The sequence below is a fragment of the Crassostrea angulata genome, chromosome 3, assembly GCF_025612915.1.
Source record: "Crassostrea angulata isolate pt1a10 chromosome 3, ASM2561291v2, whole genome shotgun sequence".
Taxonomy (NCBI): Eukaryota; Metazoa; Mollusca; class Bivalvia; order Ostreida; family Ostreidae; genus Magallana; species Magallana angulata.
This window is the reverse complement of record NC_069113.1, coordinates 53,667,693-53,693,366: the sequence shown is the minus strand read 5'-3', so window position 1 is coordinate 53,693,366 and position 25,674 is coordinate 53,667,693. Positions and strand designations below refer to the sequence as shown.

General features: G+C 35.8%; 1 protein-coding gene and 1 non-coding gene across 6 annotated transcripts; one reads left to right on the top strand and one right to left on the bottom strand.

Annotated features, from left to right (window-relative positions):
• Positions 1–30: 30 nt before the first annotated feature.
• Positions 31–20,228, bottom strand: LOC128178906 (chromodomain-helicase-DNA-binding protein 1-like). 5 transcript variants are annotated; one of them, XM_052846321.1, is made up of 40 exons: positions 19,975–20,228; positions 19,769–19,885; positions 14,528–14,691; positions 14,220–14,439; positions 14,015–14,104; positions 13,867–13,916; positions 12,566–12,646; positions 11,778–11,918; positions 11,551–11,595; positions 11,329–11,468; positions 10,808–11,033; positions 10,582–10,682; positions 10,273–10,466; positions 10,028–10,158; positions 9,720–9,936; positions 9,089–9,178; positions 8,630–8,820; positions 8,360–8,495; positions 8,201–8,253; positions 7,952–8,102; positions 7,695–7,847; positions 7,371–7,592; positions 6,860–7,005; positions 6,565–6,664; positions 6,299–6,461; positions 6,013–6,131; positions 5,703–5,926; positions 5,469–5,608; positions 5,126–5,261; positions 4,777–4,927; positions 4,544–4,651; positions 4,152–4,421; positions 3,777–3,893; positions 3,512–3,690; positions 3,284–3,389; positions 2,835–2,992; positions 2,191–2,346; positions 1,709–1,804; positions 1,271–1,465; positions 31–1,100 (listed from the first exon to the last, which is right to left on the bottom strand). In XM_052846321.1, the coding sequence occupies exons 2-40, from the start codon at positions 19,775–19,777 to the stop codon at positions 1,004–1,006; spliced, it is 5,466 nt and encodes a 1,821-aa protein (XP_052702281.1). In that variant the 5' UTR covers positions 19,778–19,885; positions 19,975–20,228; the 3' UTR covers positions 31–1,003. The 5 variants fall into 5 exon arrangements, with proteins under 5 accessions (XP_052702281.1, XP_052702283.1, XP_052702282.1 ...); XM_052846323.1 differs by having other exon boundaries at positions 10,808–11,027; XM_052846322.1 differs by having other exon boundaries at positions 14,220–14,436.
• Positions 20,229–20,420: 192 nt separating this feature from the next.
• Positions 20,421–20,493, top strand: Trnav-cac (transfer RNA valine (anticodon CAC)). Its single transcript has one exon. It is a non-coding gene; the product is annotated as a tRNA-Val (tRNA).
• The last annotated feature ends 5,181 nt before the right edge of the window (positions 20,494–25,674 follow it).

The following is a 25,674-nucleotide window of genomic DNA, read 5'->3' as shown; positions in this document are numbered from 1 at the left end:
AATCTCCGGAAAAAAAACACCTCGTTTCAATTTGCCAGTTTTTTAATTATTTCATTTCATACATGTACAGTATTTTTATTTTACATATAAAATGAATATGTACAAATAATAGATGAATTGATTTGACTCATTCTTTGACAACTGAACACATAAACCTTGGCTGAACATTATCACAGACTTGATCTCACCATACAGCTACAGGCACACAGCACTGGTACATTGTACAACCAGACCAGCTCCGATAGCACACACGTAGTCCTCATACTCCCTAATAAGAATACACACTACGCAAATTATCTTTAATTAGTGCTCTTAAAATGGCCACTGACTGGGCTGCGTAATTGAATATGTCTAAAAATAACTTAACCTTGCTCATATAAGAAGGTGTACAACTTTGAAGAATTTGTTGCTACTTGCTGCTGAGAAAGAAATAATCGCCAATAGTTTTTTTGTGTGTGATTGAAAGATATCAGACCTGATCGCGAGAGACCTACATGTACATGTATGTAGGAGATAATAGCACTGATATAAAAGGAACACCATACCAAGTGATCACCAACACTCGATACATAAAACCTATGTCCTTGTAAGTCTTTATGAGACCAGCTGCACTTAGAAGTGGGGAAACAAGGAACGAAGACACATGAATAAAACAGCAAAGTTAAAATGGTTTTAGACTGTAGTCTAATGCTTGACAAGCAAAAACAAGGACACACTAATAAAACAAGCACTTTTCTGTTGGTACAGATCACAGGTCCTAGATGTCAGCTGTGAATTAGTCCATCACATTTACCAGAATGTGTCTTTCATCACTAAAACACACTGATCTTGTGAGATGAGGCAGTGTGGTTTGAGAAATCAGTCCAGATTGGGGTGTTCACAATGCCCGCTCTAGCTGTGGTGAGGAGGGTGACGGCAGACTGAACCCGGGAGATGAACGGGAGACCCTGCCCTGTAATGTTGGGGGGTGACTGATGAGGGAGGTGGGACCCAACAGGAGTTACTACCGGCTGGTGTCCTCATGGAGTCGAGGGTCTTTCTGAGATCTCCGGTCTGTGATTGGGTCCCCTTTACGCTTCCTGTCTGTATGAGACTGGTAACTGTACACAAACAATAAAAAAGGCTGAATACGGTGTAAAATGTTGTACATCACAAAAAGAAGAGCAATTTTCATATAACTTCAAAAGAAACCCTCAAATTGATCTTGACCTGGGGACAAATTAGTCATGTGAGATGGAGGGTTGCCTAGCGATTCCTACAGGATACATACCTACTACTATCGGGACGGTTGCTGCCATAGTCGCGGTGACCGTACTGTCCATAGTCAGGACGCCGGTCACCACGGTGATCTGATCGGTAGTTACCGTGGTGATCGTGATGAGAATGGTAACTTGATGATGAATGATCACCTCGATCGCGATGATATGCATGACTGGAAGAATACTCTCGCCGATCATTGTTGAACCTGATAAAAGAGTAATAATGATAAAATTATCCTCGATTAAATCAAACAAATAAAAGATCAAAATGTCACCTTTTTAAAGACCCTTTTACATTGTATAACTGTGCACATTGTTGGCCTAATGCCTTGAAATAATCAAAATCTTAGAGACTGCATCACTGTCTACCTAAAATTTACAAGTGGGAAGAATGAATTTTAACCATTTTTACAAATTTGACAAATCTCCCTTCTTGACAGTGTACTTGCCTATGGTGTGAGTCCCCAAACCTGGGGTCATTGCCATGGTAATTCCTCTCTGGATAATGCTGCGAACGCCCATACGCACTGGAACTGTTCTCATACCTATACAGAGACAAATCCACTCATGATAAAGATCTGGTCTTGGATCAAACTCTGTAAACTCTGGCAATGTTACACACAAAGGCCAAACAAAAGAACTACTTCGCAGAGAAACTTAAAACATTACAACAGTACATGCATCAGAAACAAGGAGAATTTAGATACATAGACTTAAGACCCCTTTATTTTCAAAATCAAAACAAAGGCGTTCATTTTTAATTTATATGAAAGGAGTTTAATTTTAAAAAAAATAACCATTATTCTAATTGACTAAATCTGGAAAACAAGTTTCCTAATGAGCTAAGGATTGACTCTGATGCCAGAATTTCTAGACGCAAGTCCAGCGAGATATCCCTCCCCGGAGCAGACAGCACACACACAAGACTTGCCTAGTTCTAGGTTGATCTTCGGCCCGTGCTAAGGGACTAGCATGAGTCCACCTATCGTTAGAGTTGGAGTCGTGACTAGAATCAAGGACACTGTGTTTGTGAGTTAAGCTGTTGGTGCTGGCACTATGACGGGGACCGTTACTTACAGAGGCAGAACTTAAGAAGGAAACAAAAACGCAAATCAAAATCACACCAACAAAATCAGTGATCCGCAACCTAGTTCTGTGCTGGTTTCTGATGGCGGCTTCTTGTAAATGTATATGAATTTAACTGGTGTAACACTTATTTCCTCTTTAATTGTTGCCTTGCTTATAAAATAATGGTGCAGTTTTCTGGTTTAATTGCCTATATAGCCGCTGGTCCTTACTTTTTAAATCCACTAAATACAACACTAATGTCATAAAACTAAACTTAATACAGAGATAAATGAAATAAAAAAAGCACTTAAAAATACAAAGTGATATTGTACATGCTGTTTATAAAAAACTATACACAATTGTCTAATATAGTCTTTGTAATATACAGTCAATATTCTCTAAAGGAGACAAGTACATGGATAGAACTGAAGTATTGTAGCATGCCATTACATACACTACTAAGCCAGAGAGGACTACACTGAGCGGGGCGTTTACTGCCTGCCTCACCTTTTGTGATCCTTGGGCCGGTGCTCAAGCTGGACTTTCTTGGCCGCTTTCTCGCCTCCATCCCCGGACTCTGGGGGCCGTTTGTGTTTCTTACCCTCCCCATGCTTTTCCACATGGTTCCCATGTTTTTCCGATGACTGTGGTTTGTTGTTACCACCCTAAACGATAACAGCATAGTGTCAATTGAAATGAAGAAAAGTCTCTGCGTGTTGAATAGAAAGTAAAGAGAAAGGAGGAGGTTGTCTCATCAAGGAGTATATGTATAAAAAAAATCCTATTAAGTTTGTTCAATGCTTGATTGTTCTAAAACAATGACAGGATTAGAAAGTCTTGCAGAATCTTTCTGTCGGACAAGATTTTAGTGTACAGTGCTGTTTACATCACATCAGAGGAGTTAATGACCAGTTATACAGTATAATGTAGAATGTAAGTAGTACATGTGTTCTGACCTCGTGTTCCTGCTCCTCCTCTCTCCTCCTGTAGGCATGCTTATACAACTTGTGGAGCTTCTTAGCATCAAACTCGGTGAACTTGGACACAAAAATCCACAGAAAACTGCAAAATATCAAATACATGTGAACATAAAGAACATTACTATCTGTTATAGTAATTTTGCTGATACATTTGCAATTATCTTGTTGGAGTAAGCTTGACTGACGTCTCCCACATTTCCTCACCTGCGCCACTGCTTGATGACCTCAGGGTCGTTGTAGTGACCCATACACTCATTGATCCGGTCCCCGATCTTCAGAAGACACTGACGAGTGTGTACCAGCTGCTCTTTGTCTGACATTCCCTCATCGGGGTTGTCCAAGCGTTTTAGTGCTCTTTTTACTGGCCGCATCATCTCCTTGCACTGAAAGGAATATTTGTTTCTATACAGTGTGTTACAGATGGGAATGAGGATAATTGGTTTCTTGAGTTTCTGATGAACCACTATACCTTTGAAAAAACTTCGGCTGGTAGCTCCCCGGTGAACTCGGATTCCAGAGCTACCGGAACAGGTACCGCTCCAGCAGTGAAATGCATTGCATCATTCTGCTTGGACTTTTTGGCTGCCTGTAAAATACAGTGTAGTAAGTCAGTTCAAGTTTTGTGTCACTTAAAAACATATAACATACATTATACTTCCTCTGGTGAACAAATATATAAACCAATTTTGATTTCACAAACCATCTCAAGCCTACTGACATTTCATACAGTTTATCAATGTAAAGAACATTAGTCACCTAATATACAAGTAATCGCATCACATAGAAAGAGCTTCTTAACAGAGGAATCAGCAACAGAACTGGAGTAATTGGAATTCTCCGTTACCTTTTTCTTTTTCTTTTTTATATCCACAGAATCCCTTGTAAGTGTATCTTCCTCCTCTGGAATCTTGTCCGGCTTTAAAGTCTTTTTCTTTTTCTTATGTTGATCAAAAAAGCTATCACGACTGGTCTCTTCTCTAGCACTATTATTGTTAAAATTAGCACGGGAATCTTCCTCGGAATCACTGAAGTCCTTCTCTATTATCTCGGCCGTCGTCTTGGGTTTACCCTTCCTCTTCTTCCTAGGCTTGCCCAATCCTGTGGACACCGTGTCCTTAGGAAGATAAAGAAAAGTTACGGCTCTGAAGTCTACCTGTATGTCTTAATCCAATATCCAAAATATAGCAATAAATCATAAAGTATAATTCAAAATCAATGTGTTTGTGATAGTAGTACCCCTCCATTCTCCTGACTTGAGTTCTTCTTTAGCACCTTCAGGAGATAATCAGCTCGTGTAGCCAAGTGTTTTCCTTGTGGTTTCAGATCAATTCCATCAGGCAGAATCTAAAACATGACAAAAGTTTAAAAACTCAAATGTCAGTGATAGCGACCTGTCATAGTAGAGGTCTTATATGCTTCAGTGCTTTCATTACCTGTACAATCCATCTTTGCACTGAGTAATTACTCACCTTATCATGAAGCTGAAGGCTGGGGTCCATTTTAATGGCCTCCCAGCTACCCAGTCCATACTCATAGATGCCCTTCAGAAGGTTGGAGTCCTCCTCTACATCCCAGATGCAGTCCCAGTGTACAGCCTTGGCTTTGAATGGTAGCTGGTATCTACAGAACAAACACAAACTATTACTCAACTACATGACCTTAACAGGAACAAATTACAGACCTATCAGCCAATCTTAGCTGCAGTGTACACAGAGTTTGCCAGTTTTTATTACTGTATAGGAATATCAACTGGCAACTGTGGAATATATGCACAAAATAATCTAATCTTAATGGTATAACAAAGGTTCCATTAATTACCTCTTCCTCTCATCAGCATCAGCAGGGATAGCTGCTGCCAAGGGCTCTAGCTCCTGCCCCGCCTTCACAATTGCCTGGGCGTTGACAGAGACACTGGAAATCTTGCAAGAGGGACCCCTGTTACCTTTCTTACCTCCTTAAGAAACAAGAGTATGTCTAATTCATAAATATTCTATGTGCATGCAAAACAAGAATCAGTCTTCGAAGAGATCATACATGTAAATCCACAATGTCAATAACTCTAAACTTATACAACTTTAAAAAAATTGTTATTATTAATTGTGGAAAGAACTAACTGTGATGTACACATATATATGCGATAACAGATGACAGCAGGTCTTACCTTCATTATTGTCCTGCTCTGTCTTGTTCTTGGCCTCCTCTATGGCTTGTTCACAGTTTCTGATCAGTATTTCTGCCAGCCTCTGGAGATCACTCTCTGATTTCTCTTGAAGCTCAGCATCACAGGCGATTGCATCCAACCTGTAATCCAAACCCATCCATTGACCCTTGTACAAATACTCCAATTATTAACTTCTCCAACAAAATTCTTCATTCTTTTGTCAGAAATACAAACCTTGTCATTGGTCTTCCAAATTTTTTAAAGCTTTTGATAAAGCGTCGGATTTCAGAGTCATTGAAGCCCCGAACTGATGTCTTGGACATTTTTGGTCTACCACGTTTCCTTGGCTGGTCATCATCATCTTCATCATCATCATCGTCTTCTTCGCTGTCTTCATCATCCACATTCCTTTTACCTTTTCTCCTGCTATTGTCATCTGAGTCATCACCAACCTGAGGCTGAAGATAAAAAGAATGACTGTTATTGGGATTCTGGATTGGCAGAGTTCAGCAGGAATTGGATCATTGTTGATGCTTAGTCTGACCTGTTGCAGTGATTTCCTGGATCGTGGAGGGAGGTTAAGTTCTAACAAGCGTTTCTGTTCCTCCTCTTCCTCTATTTTTCGTCTATCTGCTTCAGGGATGATGGAATCCCAGGACTTGTCTGTAAAGTGAATCAGTAAGTATGAGACGCTACCATACTCTTATATAGGAGATCTAAAATGGGAGCCTAGCGCCCAAACTAGGACTTTTTCCATTCAGGTGATCACAGTATGCACTGTATAACACTAACAGTCACACAGGCTACACCCGACTCTCCAGTAGTCTTACCTTCCTCCTCGGTCCTCGTCCCTGGTGTTTGTTCTATTTCCTCATCCTCCATGTTGTCAAAGCTGACCACTTTAAACTGAGACAGCAGCTCGTCCCCTACACCTGTATTATTTTCCTCCACTTCTCTGGTTTCAGCTCGCTTTAGAATTTCATCTATATCCACCTAAACACGGGATAAATTTAAAGAAATGTCCACAACCTTCTTTCTTCAATGATGTTTGACACACATGTATATACATGTATATGTGATTGAATCTGCTTTTTACCTGTGGTTCATCCTCATCTTCATCATTTTCTTTAAATAATTCTTCAGCACCAAATTTAAGAATGGAAGTCAATTCATCTTTGTTGAATGGGGTAGAATTACTAAAACAAAATCAATCACACATTAAATCGTCATCTCAAAATAAAAACTGCAAAGTACATTTACTGTATGTTATACACATACACACAGAGAAAGCCCTGACAAACTTCAGCAGAATTTTGTGAAGCAGTAGTTGTGTACATCATAGCAGTAGGACTATACAGCACCGACACTGACAATGTGATAGTGAGACTGACCTGGAAGGAATGCCCCGGTTGAGCACGGTCCGGCCTGTGGTGTCCATTCTCTGGATGACCAGATGATCCAGCACCATTTTCCTTTTGGCTCTCTCCACTATGTCCTCCTCCACGCTGTTCTTGGTGACCAGTCTGTACACACTCACCTGTCACATAAATTCAAATAAACTTGCACCGATCAATAAGAAAGATATTATGAACATGTAATTAGACCAAAATTAACGTAGAATACAGAGTATGTTAATTTTTCTATTGAGTTTATTTATCTTTTTTAATCCTATCTGGTTAGCTTCTTTACCTGGAATGTTTGCCCTATCCTGCATTTTTCTACCCGTTTTTTTTTTTTGCCACATCCTGAAAGCTTTGTTACCTGATTCTTCTGTCCTATTCTGAGAGCTCCTATACCTGATTTTTCTGCCCTAATTATTGAGTTTCCTTACCTAACTTTTCCAGCCTATTCACTGATTTTTTTTAACTTATTTTTTTTGCTCTATCCTGTGAGTTCTTTTACCTGATTTTTCTGCCCTATTCTGTGAGCTCGAGCCTGAGCCTGCAGGTCATTTTGAGGATTCCAGTCACTGTCAAAAATAATGACTGTGTCGGCAGTGGCTAAGTTAACCCCGAGACCCCCAGCCCGAGTTGACAAAAGGAAACAGAAGTCCTCTGATCCCTCGGCATTGAAGTGGTCCATGGCCTGCCTCCGGAGGTCTCCCCTCACCGACCCGTCTAATCTCTGTCAATAAGCAAGTCAACATTCAGAATTCTAATCCCTTCAGAGTGTTTCGCTATAGGTAGGATTCAGTCAATCAAGGATACAGTGAATTTAGTAGCTTACTTGGTATTGAAAATGCCTCATTTGTAGATATTCTGCCAGGATGTCCAGCATTCTAACCATCTGGGAGAAAATCAGGACACGGTGACCAGATTCCTTGAGCCTTAATAATAGTTTATCCAGCAAAATTAATTTGCCACTTCCTTTGACCAGAGACTACAAAACACAGAATACACATCTTTATTATCAAGGCGAAAGTTATTCAACAGATTAATATAGATACTAGTATAATACTGATGTCATAGAGAATGATAACTCACAGCAAGTCTGTCAGAGAACTCTTCCTCTGGGGGCCTGATCAGCTGAGAATGGTTACAACACTTCTTCAGTTCCATTATTATGTTCACAAAACTGGACACATTACCCTTCAGTCCTTTACTTAATGCTTTATAGTTCTTTGTTAATATCCACCTATAAAACAGAAACATGTACAACCTTAGCATGCAACATGATCTTGAGTGCAATCTACAAAAGGATTGTAATTTCTCGCTTTGGTTTATAACATTCACCTGTAATACTGTTTTTGTATAGACGACATCTCTACTCGTAGAATTTGCTCCGTCTAAAATTAAAGAGTATAAGATTAATAAATGGGTTCAACCATCACCAACTCTCCGTAGAATGTACAGTAAGAAGTGTTTACACCTACTTAATGAGTGGTCACAAACCTTGGCTGGTAGAGATTTCTCCACATCTTTCTTTACACGACGTAACAGGAAGGATTCCAGCTCTTTGTGCAAATTAACAAACCCTGTCTTCTGAGCAGATGAATGTTTCTCCTCAAAATCAGCCCACTTGTAAAACCTTTAACAATGTTAAATTTACTTTAACTCAGACACTGAAGACGTGAAAATAACCCTCAACACAGATGGCAAATGAAACCATAAGTCATGCATCAAACAATACATGGTCATTTGCATAGAGGAAATAGCTCTTACTTGTCTGGCATGATGAAGTGGAGAAGAGCCCACAGTTCTTTGAGGGAGTTCTGTAGAGGGGTACCCGTAATCAGAAGTCTATGGTTGGAATTAAATTCAAAAAGAGTCTTGTAGAGGAGAGAATCGTCGTTCTTCAGCCGATGGGCCTCGTCCACAATCAGGGTGGCCCAGTTCACACTGCCCAGGAAAGACTGAAAGGCAAGGAACAAAGGTGGTAAACTACTTGTCATCAAATAGCTTTTTGTCCATTTGTAAAAGAGAATCACATTAACTGTTTCATTCCATATGCTTTATGTACATGAAATAGAATAACTTATTTTCAAGCTTAGTTTTATGTGTAATGACAGATGTATGGGTATGTATAAAAGAAATTGACACATTCTGACAATCATTGCTACGTTAAGATTCCCTACAGAAGACGCATGGATTCCTTTGCTACCTGTACAGTCTGATCCTTACCTTGTCTTTCAGGAGGATTTCATAGGTTGTAACCAACACATTGAACTTTAACCTCTTGTTTCCACTGTGGCACCATTCATGTTCCCGTATCTGTACAGAATTCAATAATTGTTCACACAGACTGTACATTCATAAGCTGACAACATATTCTGTTGATTTTGTAGTGTATCTATTACCTCTGATTCAACATTGTTTAAATCTCACACCATTTATATATCATGCTATACAGTTAAACTTCGATATCTCGAACACCGATATCTCGAATACAATAAATATGTCGAAGTAATTTTTAAGTCCCAACCACCTATTTTTAAAGTATTTTACCCTCGATATCTCGAATATTTCGAAGTTTTTCAACAGCCCTGTCTAGTTCGAGATAACGAAGTTTGACTGTATATTGTTTACAAATACTTCCTAGCTAGTTACATGTATATGATGTATGGTTTTACAGAGAATGTTTAATATAACTACCTTATTTCGACTACTTATATCCCCTAAGTATATCACAACATTACATGTATGGTTTTACAGAGAATGTTTAATATAACTACCTTATTTCGACTACTTATATCCCCTAAGTATATCACAACATTACATGTATGGTTTTACAGAGAATGTTTAATATAACTACCTTATTTCGACTACTTATATCCCCTAAGTATATCACAACATTCATTTCTGGAGCCCAGAGTTTAAATTCTCTCTGCCAAGCAGCAATGGTGGAGAGAGGTACAACTAACACATTAGGTCCATACACTTGGAATGTATTGTATAAAATTGATAAAAATCCTATGGTTTGAATGGTCTTCCCAAGGCCCATTTCATCTGCTAATATCACACTGTTTTCTCTGAAGAAAAAAAAGAAGGTTGAATTGAAAATACATAAACTGGTAAATGCTGTTGTGTGTTGAAGAACTTAAGGCAGGATTGATTACTTACTTAGACCATGTATGCATGAGCCAATTAACACCATCTAACTGATAATCCCTCAACACAAGCTGATTATTTTCTCCACCCAGGAATGAAGGCTGATTTTTCAATGGTGCGAACTTTGGACGGTATCGAAGGGCCTGCAAGAATAAACCACAGGTGATAACTACCTTACTCCCTTCGAATGCTTTAGATACCCTGTATTTCTGATTATCAATTCATTAGTTGTTATGGATGATATGGAGTGCTCTTACTTTGCAATATTTGGCTGGAGTGGGGGTCCTCTGCGACTTGTTTCGTACATTGTACTCATCCACTAACACTTGAAATTTCCGTGACACAAGCTCGCCTTCCTCCCATGTACATTCCGAGTATGGAAGACCTTCCCACTTACAAAGGTAATCTGGGTAACCATTGTTCTCATTGGCCATTTTTTGGTTTGAGTGAGCTAGAGAATAAACGAAATCAATACTCTCTGAGTCATATAATAAATGCCATAAAACCTCTACACAGTCAGGTTTTTATGTTTTATCTGAATGATTTCAGCACATTGAAGAGCTTACCAATAATTCTTTCCACATGCATATGTTGCTGGTACAACTCCTGTACCATTTCCTGCTGACATTCAAAATAATCAATATCTTCAGGCGTTGCTTGATCTTTCCTGTTTAAAACAAAAATTCACAAGGTTTACATTTTGATCAACAAAGTTAGTTGCCCTAATAAGCTCTTTCTGACTCAATAGTTCAGTCTGAATGTGACGGATAACATCGGAACATGTTGACCTACCACTCTCTGATCTCGTCCTGCTTTTTGATGTAGTTGTCCAGCTTCTTCAGACCGTGGACTTTCTGTTCCTTCAGTGTTTTATATGACTCCCAGGTGTTGTGGATGTGTGCCCAGTTCTTCCACTTGATCAGGAACTGCTTCTCCGTCTCCTCGGTGGCTGGGTTCACTCCATCGTTAGGGTCTCCATTGTCTTGTACATTATATATGGTCGTTTTGCTTCCTGTTGCTGCCAGAAAAATGCCATTCTTCATGCATTCTTTAAATTTTCATTTAATACAGAAATATAATTTTAAAAAAACCCCAAAGACATGTTTTAGTATTTCATATAGACTTAACCTGACTTACATCAACTTTTTGTCAAAGGTAAACAAGTGTTTACTTGATTTAAGACAAGTATGTTCAACAGCAAGTCACAAGACTAATATGTTTTCAAACATGTCCTAAAAATATTATGAGATGGTTTGTTTCAGTAACAGACAGACAGGAAAACAGACAGACAGACAGTCCTGACAAGTGTGTACCTGTGACACGTCCGATCCGGTCGTCCAGCACCTTCTCTATGATCTCCTTATTATCGTCCTCCTCCTCGGCCTCCATCTGATCCTGTGTGACCTCAATAATATCATCCGAGTCCGTCTGGTCGTCCGAGTCTTCCTTGTAACTACAATTACAAAACATCACAATCACAATTCTGAAAAAAGCTCATTTTATTGTTTTCATGCGTGTTCTCCAATTAGACTTACCTGACTTTACTCTTAGTTCCTTTCCTTCTTGTGGTATAGTCACGTCTACAAGATAAAATTCAGATTACTGTCAGACTTTTTTAGAACTTGCATGTTGGAGACTTAAATGCTGAAAAAAGATTTCATCAGTTTGATCTGATGTGTTTGTCCAATTTATTGGTGGAGTATATGTACAAGAATTTTTGGTGGAGTATGTTAATCTGAAGTTTGTTGGTGAGTCTGTTTACCTGATTTTTTTGTTGGAGTAAATCCTGTTAGAACTGCGAGTATCCTCCTCACTGTTGGACTCATCTGAATCGCTCAGATTACTGGTGGCCTGTCTGCCTCGCCTCGGTGGTGCGGCCCGCAAGTTTCTTCTACCTCCCGGCCTGAAAGCAGCCAAAATACTCAGCATCAAACTTTTTCACCAAACAAAGGAGATGTTCATCCCATTTTCAATCTTTCATATTTAAAATTGCATAGGAAACAATTATTTTCTGTTTTCTTTAAAATAATAATTTAGAAAGAGAATATAACTGGTTAAGTAAATTAGTTATCAATTCAACACTAATCTAAGTGAGTATTCTAGATACACACATAATGTAGAATACAGGAAATTAAAATTCATATCACACATGTTGATTAAAAGTTCAACTGGTATTTATTTTCAAGATAAATCATTTAAGAGACAACAAAAAAGTGTTCACTATACAACACTGCATTCCCTAAATTATCATACTTGTTTTGAACATAATCATATTTATATCTTTATTCTTTGTTGTTGTTATAAATGTATTTACCCAAAATTCAAACCAGGGAAATAAAAATAAGGGAGAGTAGAGAAGGGCACTACATCTAAAATGTAGATTCACAACATTTTCTCTCAGTCTGTATAGAAAAAATCCATAATCCTTACTTTCACTATTCCTCAAAGTTTGAACGATGAGAGTACAACAATAAATTTTATCTTTTCTGTTCTGGGCTTGCCAGTCAGTCAGGTGACAGGGGTCACATGACTGTCATGTGGGACATGTACCTGGACAAGGCCCTTGAGGAAGGTTTGTAATCGTCACTACTCTCACCACTGCCACTATCAGAAGCATTCCAGTCATCTGAACTGAAAAAGTGTACACAGAGACTGGTCAGTACTGAAGAGCCAGTAACCAATGGAACAGAGCCAAACACCGTCACCAACTCTCCAACCACAAAAACACGGCCAACAGTTGATAGAGGGACTAGCACAGAGTAGGATATAACAGTCAATTAGTCTAAACTGTATCAATGGGGGACTTACCACAGAGTATGATATAACAGTCAATTAGTCTAAACTATATCAATGGGGGACTTACCACAGAGTATGATATAACAGTCAATTAGTCTAAACTATATCAATGGGGGACTTACCACAGAGTATGATATAACAGTCAATTAGTCTAAACTATATCAATGGGGGACTTACCACAGAGTATGATATAACAGTCAATTAGTCTAAACTATATCAATGGGGGACTTACCACAGAGTATGATACAACAGTCAATTAGTCTAAGATTATATCAATCAACTGTGATTCATACAATATCCAAAAACATTTCCAATCAATTTCTGTAGTTTCAATTGAAAGTTCACATATATATAGGTTAAAAAAAGTCAAATTATTTCCACATTTTAACAATTAGACAAATCTATAGATGAGGCTATGACGTGGTTTAACAGATAAATCTGATATAACATGAAAACCATGTCCTGTGTGTCCTTATTCCTTATTAAAATCAAATGAAAATATTGTTGAAATTTCAATTCTTTCAAAGAAAAACTACAATATTTTTACAATGCTAACAGAAACTTGTGTTTGTCAATTTCCCTAATTCAAGCATTTCAAACAAGAAACAATAGTCTATCCTGAGCACAAACTTAACACAATGACAAACTTAGAAATTAACACCATCGACATCAGGAAAAAATAATTATGTGGTTACATGTTAGTATTGCCTACAATAGAAGATAAATTTGATAGAACTACATGTATTTGAAAACAATTCAAGGCCTACGAAAAAAAAATGTGTAAATCTCTTAAGTGTTCTTTTTATCGACTGTAATTTTACTAAATAATAGCAACAAATCAAAAATACTTTTTATCATAATAAAAATAATACTGAACAGTCAACATAATAATTATAGCAAATAATAGACTTGCAATACATCATGCAATTTGTGCTTACAAATACATGTATGACAAATCAAGTCACATCTACTAAAGCTACATGTATAAATAGAGGATACAAGAGGGTCTTTACAGGTAGTAAATGAGAATCATAAATCATCACAGAAACACCCACCCCTTTCTTCCTCCTTTTCTTCTTGGCTTATCATCTGTGTCACTGTCACCCTGAAGGAGAATAAATTGGGGAATTAAATCATCTCTGAATGAAATAATTATTTTGTATGCTTAAAGTGAAAACAGTGCTGATGAAATCAAATTCTTACCAAAGCATTATATCTAACAGGTTCTTTTTTCGCCCTTCCTGATCGTCTAAGTCCCAAAAGGTCAGGATCATCTGACATTTCCCGCAAAATCTACCAAACAAAAAACGATTATTAAACACAATTAATAAATCTTTATTTTTTAAATATAATTTCGTTTTTATTATCTAAATTTAATCTGTTTATTATGTTATAAAGTTTGTTGCACCTGTTTGATGTCATTGATACTAGATTTGCGTGGCCGGCCTCTCTTTGAGGACAGATTGGTACTCTGAGTATCCTGGGAGTCATCGTCTAAGTGGGAAGCCGTCTTCCTCTCACTCCTCTCATTGGACTCCGAATCATCCGATTCTGATGATGAAGTTTCCGAGTTAGAACCCGACCTTGACCCAGATTCTGAGTCGCTCTCATCTGAGCTTGAACCACTACTGATATAAACAATACCTAAATAAGTTTACTGCAACTAGCTAATAGGGTGCGGGTAAGTTATATTATGTATATCACCACATAACTCACCTTGAGTTTCCAGAGTCCGACCCAGACCCACTGGCATTGTTCTCTATCTCCTTTTTTATGGAATCTTTATTCTCTTTGTTAGAGGAACCTGCTTTTGGACTTTTGTCATTACTCAATGGTCCAAAGAGGGGACTGTCAAAGTCAGCAGGATCTTCAATAGAAGGCTAAAGAAGAAGAAAAAATACAAATTACCAATGCAATTACACACTTATGTTCTTAAATTAATCTATCTTAGAAGTAACATTAAAGAAATTTATGATCATCATACAAAACATATGCAAAAGATCATCATGACCCCTTTCAAATGAAATTGTTGCATTTTGTTACTGAAGAATGACTTAGCCAATCGGTTCTCACTGATTACTGAGCCAGGGTCATGACTTTTAATCAAGTTTTGTGAAAATGGGCCCTCTTCAAAAATTTAAAATTTTACCCTAAATCTTAAGTACATATATGAGAAAAGCACTGGGTAAAGTATCATCATGGTTCACAGCTGTATTATAGTTCTCCCATGAACTTGTGTCTTAGTATTAGTCATACTGAATACCCCAAAATTTACTAAAGTTAAGATTTTTTTAAAGTTATTAATGGAAAATTCTATATCAAATTTAAAAATATGAAGATATCATTAAAAAACTTAAAGTCTTCATTAATGGTTATCAAATGGTGCATATTATCTTTTTCACTACTATAAAAAAAATATACCGCCCCAACCCAATTTTTCAAATCAAAGTACCAACATAAAAATATTCAAAAAATGTTAAGTCAATTATGTATTATAAATCCTTAAATAATACAAAAACAATATAATACAAGTTATTTTCTTCCATAGATAACTTAAACTTGATGTGGAAGCTCAATTTCTTATCAAATCCATTGACTAAAATGTCCTATTACTATTTCAGCAAGGTCAGCCATTTTGATTTTTTTGGCATCCATTTTGTTTATTGCAGTTACCTCCTCTTGAATATACCATTCATAGTTACCACATATTCATTAGAAAAGCAGGTTCAACTTTATATTTGTACTTTAAGATGCAAAAAACAAATAATAAAAATATTTCTCGACTGAGAAAAAATTTCTAAGTGTCAAACTAACCACCCAGCAGTCATGGTTGTAGTATATAATTCTAATACATTGGTTGAAAGACCTAGATGAATTAAATGTATCCGATTCATAGGTCTTGATCAATGAAGAAATGATATACCGGTAAAAACTGAATGTATTTTCTTTGTAACAATTCATGGGCGCTAACCCTTAGTAACACTGTCTTCCTAGGAAGATCTAGTGCCTTGTATTCTGAAACTTGTAACACAAGATTTAATGCAAACTATCTTAAAATAGACATAAGAACCCCATTGAAAGCTTTAAATGTTTTAGAATTAGATACAGTGGACCATGTTATGATTAATACAGAATTAAAACAACAAAAAATTGAAAGGAAAAGCACCCTAGGTATAGAAGTATCAAATGTAAACAGCACCCACTTTTCTAAAATTGGGTTTTAAAGACAGAATTTTATTTAACTCCTCTAGAGAATAAGTACAATCATTGAAGTAGATTACTAAAAAATAAAAAAATATATACATACAAGAATTATTGATTTGCCTTCAATGCACATAAAATCCCTACAAATCATCATCATAAAACTTCAACATGCGTAAAATTTCTGAAAATAGGTCCTCTCAAAAATTTTTAAAATCTTTATCCTTAAACAAAAGTAGGTGAATGTTATAGATCTCACTATTTTTTAGTTGATCCTCCTTGAGGTTCATAACTGAATACCAGAAATTCAATGATTTGTTCGCCTCCTGATTAAGGTGCAAGACAATGCAACTTTTATAAAGGACAATGCTATGCTATTTTGAGAATATCTAATTCAACACAAAATTTGAAAAAAAACACAAAATGCATGAAAAAAGACACACAAAATGCTCTAAGTTGAGGTGTTAAAGATAAGTGAGTAAATGAGATCTATCTTTTTTCAGATCAAGTGTAATATGTGCAAGACAAATCCATCTCTTAACACCTCCCTTTCCCCCTGAATAGATACCTATGACATTAGCTGCTTGATTTTTTTTTTTATAACTAAGTGAAAAAAAATGTAAAATAACTGTCTTAAGCAAAATGTATTTAAAAAACCACCAAATATCAGTCATTTAAAAAAAAAAAAAAACCAACATACAAATGTCACAAACATATGTAAGAATCTTTGAAGTCCAACATCACAAGTAAATTTGGAGTGGGCCACTCTCATATACAGCATCCATATTGTGCATTTCCAGTTACCTTTTCCTCAACAAGGGGATAAAATACAACATACAAAATTAAAAAAACTGCAAGTTGTAGACACAGCTCATATAATCTTATATAAAGTGGAGGACATCAAATACAAACAAACTTGGATTACACCATCTGCACTGTGAATGGCATGTCTAATTATTAGTAACAACCCTATTAACAACTTAATAGTAGATATATATGAACATCTGTAAAATAAACAAATACTTAATTAAAGAAATAAATTTATTTACATTCTTTTATACAAATCATCTCCCTCCCCACGAAACCTTAGAAGCACTATAGATAAAGTCCCTAATACATTGTAGTAACTGTACATTCAAGGCATTCAGTTTACATCATATATATGTAAGACAAGCTTCAATTTCATTGGAATAATGCTCAGTTTCATTAAATTCAGCAGGATAGATTATCAAATTTATCTGAGTTATTCCACATCTCAAATTTAATCAATGTGCATTTTTAGTTTTAGTTAAGAACACTCTCCTTTCAATGACTTTCCATCTAAAATAATCTGGACTACAGAAAGATAAGGAAGAAGTAGGAAAATAATACATTTTCTCTTTTCAGCTGAAAAATCAAGAAATCTACTTCAGGTTACAGAACAGATTATAATCCTTATTGATGTCTCTGGTGCAGACGGTGAATTTTCATGCAGATTCATTAATATTACAGTACTTTTTTAGCATAAACCATAAGGACTTTAGAGCCTTGTTAACCAACATTCCTACTTTCTACACTTTACAGCAATATCACATGTACAGAAATCTTCAATTTTATCAATTCTCTATTTAACGAATTAAATTTTAAAAAGAATGTTTTCAAGTTTTTCATGATCAATTATGAGCATGATCTTATAATAAGTGATAATTTTTCTCATTTTAAGTTTCTCTCTTAATCTTTTTGCTAACCACTCTATAGATGTTTTCTAAATAAGTGATACCATAAAACTTATCAAATAGTTAAATGAACAAACAAATTCAAACACATAAGCTTACACTGTTATACATTAAAATTTAAATACTTTGCAAATTTTTGTAGGTCTAAGGATTTAAATTATACATCAATTTAAAACTTAACTTAAATATACATAATTCAACAAAATTATATTGCAAATCTATGGTACATATCGTGAAAAAAAAATATGAGAGATTAAAAACCATGTTGCACTGAACTCATTATAAAACGGCATATATAACTAATCCCTTTTTAACTTGTTGAGAAAAAAGCATTACATTTAATTTTAAGTTTTGTCTCCCTTTTTTGATTTGAAAAAGTGTATACATTTGTAGAATATTTTTTTGCCACATAGTAATCATTTTTATGACTTTCTGTGAATCTGTGTCTACACAATTTTTCTAGACCTTCCTTTCAATAAAATTGAGGTAAATATATTTCTAGCATTATAGACAATGCACTGTATATCATTCTGACCTCTGACATAAAATTCAATTTATATAAATTTTCACTTTCTAATACATCCAATAACTGATTACTATCTGCTTTTCTAACAGCTTTCTAAATAATATTCTTCAAGCATATTTTCAGAGAATAACTTTTAAAGATTAAATCAAATTTACAAATTGCTAGCAAATTCATTATCTTTGCAATCAACAAATAAACATATTGAATAATGAAAATCTTGCTGCTCATTATGTTAAAAATTTTATTCAATGATAATAATTTTAATGTAATTACGATATTACATTTTTTCTTAACCCCCCCCCCCCCCCCCCCAAACTGAACACAATATTTTTTACTGCAAGTTACAATGGTCTACGTTTAAATTTTTTAATAAAAAATAAGTGTTCCTCAAGAAAAGACTTTTACAGCAAATGAATAATTTTAAAAGTTTTTAACATATGATACTCTTGTACGGTACATAATCATTTATCACTCTACATATCTGACCCTCATTAAAAAAGGGTATGTGGAAATAAATGATATCCTTTTTAACATTCTTTCAAAATCACAATGCATCATTATCACACAGGATTACAGTATCTTGTAATATCATTTTAATACTTAGTATCAATAATTATCTTAGAACTTTGAGTTGGGTATCATTTACTCAAAGGAAACGTGCAATACCGATGCAAGCATTAAAAACAAAAACATTCCAATTTGCTTATAAAAATAAAGATGTTCTGATACAATTTTGTACTTTAATGTCTAAACACATTCACATATGCAGATAAACAGCAAAGATCCTTAAATTTCACCAAGACTGAGAAAATTAGTGGCAGCATAGTAAAAATCATTAAAAATTGTAATTTACAGCATAAACAATCATTAAAATAGGAGAAATCATAAGCTTCCAAGAACTTTTTGCTTTCCAAACTGTGTGTGTAAAGATAGGCACAAGAACTCAATACATAACCACATGTGGTGAAAATATCATTTTCACATTTCTGTCTGAAAAATACTAAGTCCAAATACATGGTAATTTTTCAAAAATGGGTCCCATTTAAAATCTTTTTAAACAAAGGTCAAATCAAAGTCAATGCTTCAATTCTGCTAAATCAATGAAAATTTGACATGATCAACACCTATTTTATGGAAAAATTTAAAATTAACATCTAAAATACACAAATTTACCCTTGGAAAGCATCAACTTCTCTCCCAAAACATAATATATTTTTCACATATTTCCCCTTGTTTATCCAACAGAAATACTTTTTTTACGCTAGAAATGATAATTACACCCTAGAGAAGCTGGTTACACCACAATATCAGGTCAAATACTTCTATTACTGACATTCAAAGCACAATAAGTGCCAGACTTCCACAAAATCAAAATTTTTCAAGATGGCGGCCAAAGCACATAACGTTGGAAATATCTTTTTCAGAAGGCTGACTCCAGTATTTCTCCATATTCCTGCAAATATCCTAAAAACAAAACATATTTTATCAAGAAAAAAAGTAAATGATAGTGCAAACCTTGCTCATCCTGACTGGTGCATAGCCCGTGTCATGGCTTCTCTTACGGGTTGCACTGCGGTAAAATCGAACAAAATTCCTTTCTAATCACGTGTCATGCTCACGTCATGAGAGTTCCTAAAATGCAAAAATCAGAAAAACAAACACTGAAAAGAAACAAACCCAAAAATTTTGAAAACGTGGTCGTAATCAAGAGAAAAACGAACCTTTGTTACATGTGCTTGTCTTCCAAGTTCTTTTCCATTTTCAAAACGAAGACGTGAAGTTACTACGGCACCGCGAAGGAAAACATGTTTAAATGCAAACCAAGATACGCATAAACTATCAAAAATCGAACTGAACACAATTTTAGGTCGTTTTCATCACTCTATCCTCCATTGTTTACATATTTCTTTATCAGAAGCTTCTCAGACGATAATCAACAAATATGGCTGCTGACGAGTTATTCGTAACGATGCATTCTGGGTAATATTATGATAATGATATTTCCTGTAGGCTAAACGATAAAATATAAAAATGTAAGAATCAGCGAAATCATATCTTTCTTTCATTTAATTTCTCTATCAGTATCTGTTTTTAACCCTATTTTTGAAATAATTTTTTTGTTAAGCTACATTTAACTATTTAACATTTATTCCTTTTGTGTGCGGCTGGTTCAGTAGTGTAGTGGTTATCACGTTCGCCTCACACGCGAAAGGTCCTGGGTTCGACCCCCAGCTGAACCAATATTTTTTTCCAAACATGATAAGGGTCTTCCACTACCTGAAATCTAAAGATATGGATTTCTTGCATGTCTTCGACTTGGAATAGAAAAAAAAAATCAATTTTGGGGGAAAATCTTTTTTTTTAAATTGTACTACTGTTCATGAAGAAAAAAGTCCTTGCGGTATTCGGACTCGCGACCTGCAAATTGGTAGATTTAAGCTATATCCATAGCAACATAGAGGTAGTCAACATATATTGGCAATATAAACTCTGAACACTTTTACAATGCGTTCAAATCGCCATGTTGTGACAGTAATTAAAGCACTTTTCATGGACGCCCATCCGTATAATACACGAGCTCAATTATGCTGCTTTCTTTTAGTCGGTTGGTAAGGTTACCTCTTCACTGCTTTCAGATGTCATAAAAAGTAAGCAAAAATTGACATTCCTTAGTATAGCATGATCGCTGGTGATCGTTAGCTTTCTCTGTCACCAATAAGTCCATTACTAGTATACTGTGATGTAGTAAGTATGTCCTATTGCAAATGAGGGGTAGACATGTACGGCCTTTTTTCGTTGAAATATAAAAGTGAATTTCAAGATATACTCAATTCAATTGTTCATTGACATCACCATGTTGGCATACATTCAAAATGAAATCAAATGACAGACAAAAGAATATTATTACGCATGCGCGGATCTAGAGGGGGGGTCGGGGGGGGGGGGTTCCCGACCCCCCCCCCCCCTGGAAAATGAAAATTTATTAAATTCACATAGTAAAATTATCGCGAAAAAATGCTGGCAAACACAATTATCCTTCGGAGCCCCCCTGGAAAAATTTTCTGGATCCGCGCATGATTACATAATATTCAACATTTTTAATCATCACGGACGGAAAATTAGCTTCATTTAGGAATCTGTGCTAATAAGATTTCTTGTCCAAATATTTGCGGGGGTGATACCTAGCGCATTAAGTTATCATGTCGATTTTTATGCTTCAAAGTTGTTGTAGAATCATTAATATTGGAACTTGTGATTGTTGAATCCATTTTTCATGTGTTAGTGTGTATATATATAGACCTGTTTTAAAAAGAGCTTGGACTTTGGGCATTACATGGAAAACTCCAATTTGATGAAGGCAAAAATCATGGCTAACTGTCCAGCCATGAATATTTTGAACGCAATGATACATGCCCAACTTCATCCAGTGCCGTATATTTCAGTTAAAACAGCGCCACTATCACAAAACAGAGCAGATCAAAGTAAACTTTACTGATTTTGATAGTATGTAGCATTTAATGAGCAAATTAGAAGGAAATATATCAGTATTTTACAGCTTGTTCTGATGAGCAAACTATAGATACTACATTCCATCGAAATCCAAGCTCTTGTCAAAACGGCTTTAATTTACTCAAAACCGCCATGCAGTCTCCTTGTAGCACTAGTTGGTGGGTAAAACGATGTACCCTAGTAGTTGCAACTCTCCTTAGGTAAATTGTTATACTGAAACTGAAGGGCGCTGTACCTCGATCTCACGAGCCCGTGAAATCGTAAAAAATAAAACTGGCTCTCACAAAAATTGAATTGATTCCAGTGATCACTTTTTTCTGTTATATGCATTGGACTAGCTAGTAGTTTCTGAGATATAACAATGTAAGTGTACACCATTTAATATTGGACAAATAGTTTCCCATAAGACTCGCAGTATTATGGATTTCTATGTATGAACATTCTATTAGGTTTAATACATTGTTAGAGCCTACAGTTACCTCGCCTGGGTAATAGAGACGGCCATTTCAGTGAAATTTAGTATCATTAGAAAATTATAAGGAAAACATTACATATTAAAATAGCCCTGTTTTTTTGGATGTATTAATTGGTTTAAATTTAATCAATTAATTCAATTTATCATCTATCAAGGAATTCATTAACATCTTGTCTAATTAAAAAGATATTTTTTTTACAGAATAGAGAGAGGCTTCATCGATCACATCATTTCAATACTTTGGAATTCGGCAGTGGTACACGTTATAATCGATAACGTATACGGCACACGTTATAATCTATTACGGTAGGATGGTACTGGATGGTACACATAATAATCTATTACGATAAGATGTTACTGGATGGTACACGTAATAATCTATTACGGTAGGATGGTACTGGATGGTACACGTAATAATCTATTACGGTAGGATGGTACTAGATGGTACACGTAATAATCTATTACGATAGGATGTAACTGGATGGTGCACGTAATAATCTATTAGGGTAGGATGGTACTAGATGGTACACGTAATAATCTATTATGGTAGGATGGTACTAGATGGTACACGTAATAATCTATTACGGTAGGATGGTACTAGATGGTACACGTAATAATCTATTACGATAGGATGTTACTGGATGGTACATGTAATAATCTATTACGGTAGGATGGTACTGGATGGTACACGTAATAATATATTACGGTAGGATGGTACTAGATGGTACACATAATAATCTATTACGGTAGGATGGTACTAGATGGTACACGTAATAATCTATTACGGTAGGATGGTACTGAATGGTACACGTAATAATATATTAAAGGGCACTAGTACACATTATTACGATATTACGGAACTAGTACACGTTATAATCTATTACAGTGATACAGTAAGTACGGTTCTGGTACACGTTAGAATCCATTACGGTGATTCAGTTAGTATGGTTCTGGTACACGTTATAATTTATTACGGTGATTCAGTTAGTACAGTTCTGGTACACGTTATGATCTATTACGGTGATTCAGTAAGTACACTTCTGGTACACGTTATGATCTATTACGGTGATTCAGTTAGTACGGCACTGGTACACGTTAGAATCAATTACGATATTACGGCACTAGTACACATTAGAATCTATTACGGTAATAAAGTTCGTATGGTTCTGGTACTCGTTAGAATCCATTACGGTGATTCAGTTAGTATGGTTCTGGTACACGTTATAATTTATTACGGTGATTCAGTTAGTACAGTTCTTGTACACGTTAAAATCTATTACGGTGATTCAGTTAGTACGGCACTGGGACACGTTAGAATCTATTACGGTGATTCAGTTAGTACGGTTCTGGTACACATTAGAATCTATTACGGTGATTCAGTTAGTACAGTTCTGGTACACGTTAGAATCAATTACGATATTACGGCACTAGTACACATTAGAATCTATTACGGTAATTAAGTTCGTATGGTTCTGGTACACGTTAGAATCTATTACGGTGATTCAGTTGGTACGGTTCTGGTACACGTTCGAATCTATTACGGTGATTCAGTTAGTATGGTTCAGGTACACGTTAGAATCTATTACGGTGATTCAGTTAGTACGGCACTGGGACACGTTATGATCTATTACGGTGATTCAGTTAGTACGGTTCTGGTACACGTTGGAATCTATTACGGTGATTCAGTTAGTACGGTTCTGGTACACGTTAGAATCTATTACGGTGATTCAGTAAGTATGGTTCAGGTACACGTTAGAATCTATTACGGTGATTCAGTTAGTACGGCACTGGGACATGTTATGATCTATTACGATGATTCAGTTAGTACGGTTCTGGTACACGTTATAATCTATTACGGTAATACAATTATTACGGTTCTGGTACACTTTATAATCCATTACGATATTACACTTATTACAGAACTGGTACATATTATAATCTTTAACAGTGATTCAGTTAGTACGGCATTGGTACACGTTATAATCTATTATAAAATTACAGTTAGTACGGCACTAGTACACGTTATAATCTATCATAAAATTACCGTTAGTACGGCACTAGTACACGTTATAATCTATTACGGTGATATGATTTGTACGGTTCTGATACACGTTATAATTTATTACGGTAATGCGGTTAAAACAGCATTGGTACACTTAATAATCTATTAGGCAATACAGTTAGTAAGGCACTTGTACACGTTATGATCTATTACGGTAATACGGTTAGTAAGGCACTGGTACACGTTATAATCTTTTACGGTAATATGGTTAGTACGGCACTGGTACACGTTATAAACTATTACGGCAATACAGTTAGTAAGGCACTTGTACACGTTATGATCTATTACGGTAATACGGTTAGTAAGGCACTGGTACACGTTATGATCTATTACGGTAATAAGGTTAGTAAGGCACTGGTACACGTTATGATCTATTACGGCAATACAGTTAGTACGACACTGGTACACGTTATAATCTATTACAGTAATATGGTTAGTACGACACTGGTACACGTTATGATCTATTACGGTAATATGGTTAGTACGGTTCTGGTACACGTTATAATCTATTACGGCAATACGGTTAGTACGACACTGGTACACGTTATAATCTATTACGGTAAAATGGTTAGTACGACACTGGTACACGTTATGATCTATTACGGCAATGCGGTTAGTACGGTTCTGGTACACGTTATAATCTATTACGGTAATACGGTTAGTACGACACTGGTACACGTTATAATCTATTACGGTAATATGGTTAGTACGGCACTGGTACACATTATAATCTATTACGGTAATATGGTTAGTACGACACTGGTACACGTTATAATCCAATACGGTTAGTAAGGCACTGGTACACGTTATGATCTATTACGGTAATACGGTTAGTACGACACTGGTACACGTTATAATCTATTACGGTAATATGGTTAGTACGGCACTGGTACACATTATAATCTATTACGGTAATATGGTTAGTACGACACTGGTACACGTTATAATCCAATACGGTTAGTAAGGCACTGGTACACGTTATGATCTATTACGGTAATACGGTTAGTATGACACTGGTACACGTTATAATCTATTACGGCAATACGGTTAGTACGGCACTGGTACACGTTATGATCTATTACGGTAATATGGTTAGTACGGCATTGGTACACGTTATGATCTATTACGGTAATACGGTTAGTAAGGCACTGGTACACGTAATAATCTATTACGGCAATACGGTTAGTAAGGCATTGGTACACGTTATAATCTATTACGGTTATATGGTTAGTAGGGCACTGGTACACGTTATGATCTATTACGGTAATACGGTTAGTAAGGCACTGGTACACGTTATAATCTACATTTTTTATCTGTATCTAAATTTCATAGTCCTATTAAATTTGTGTAGCAAACAGCAAAAATTGGACAGTT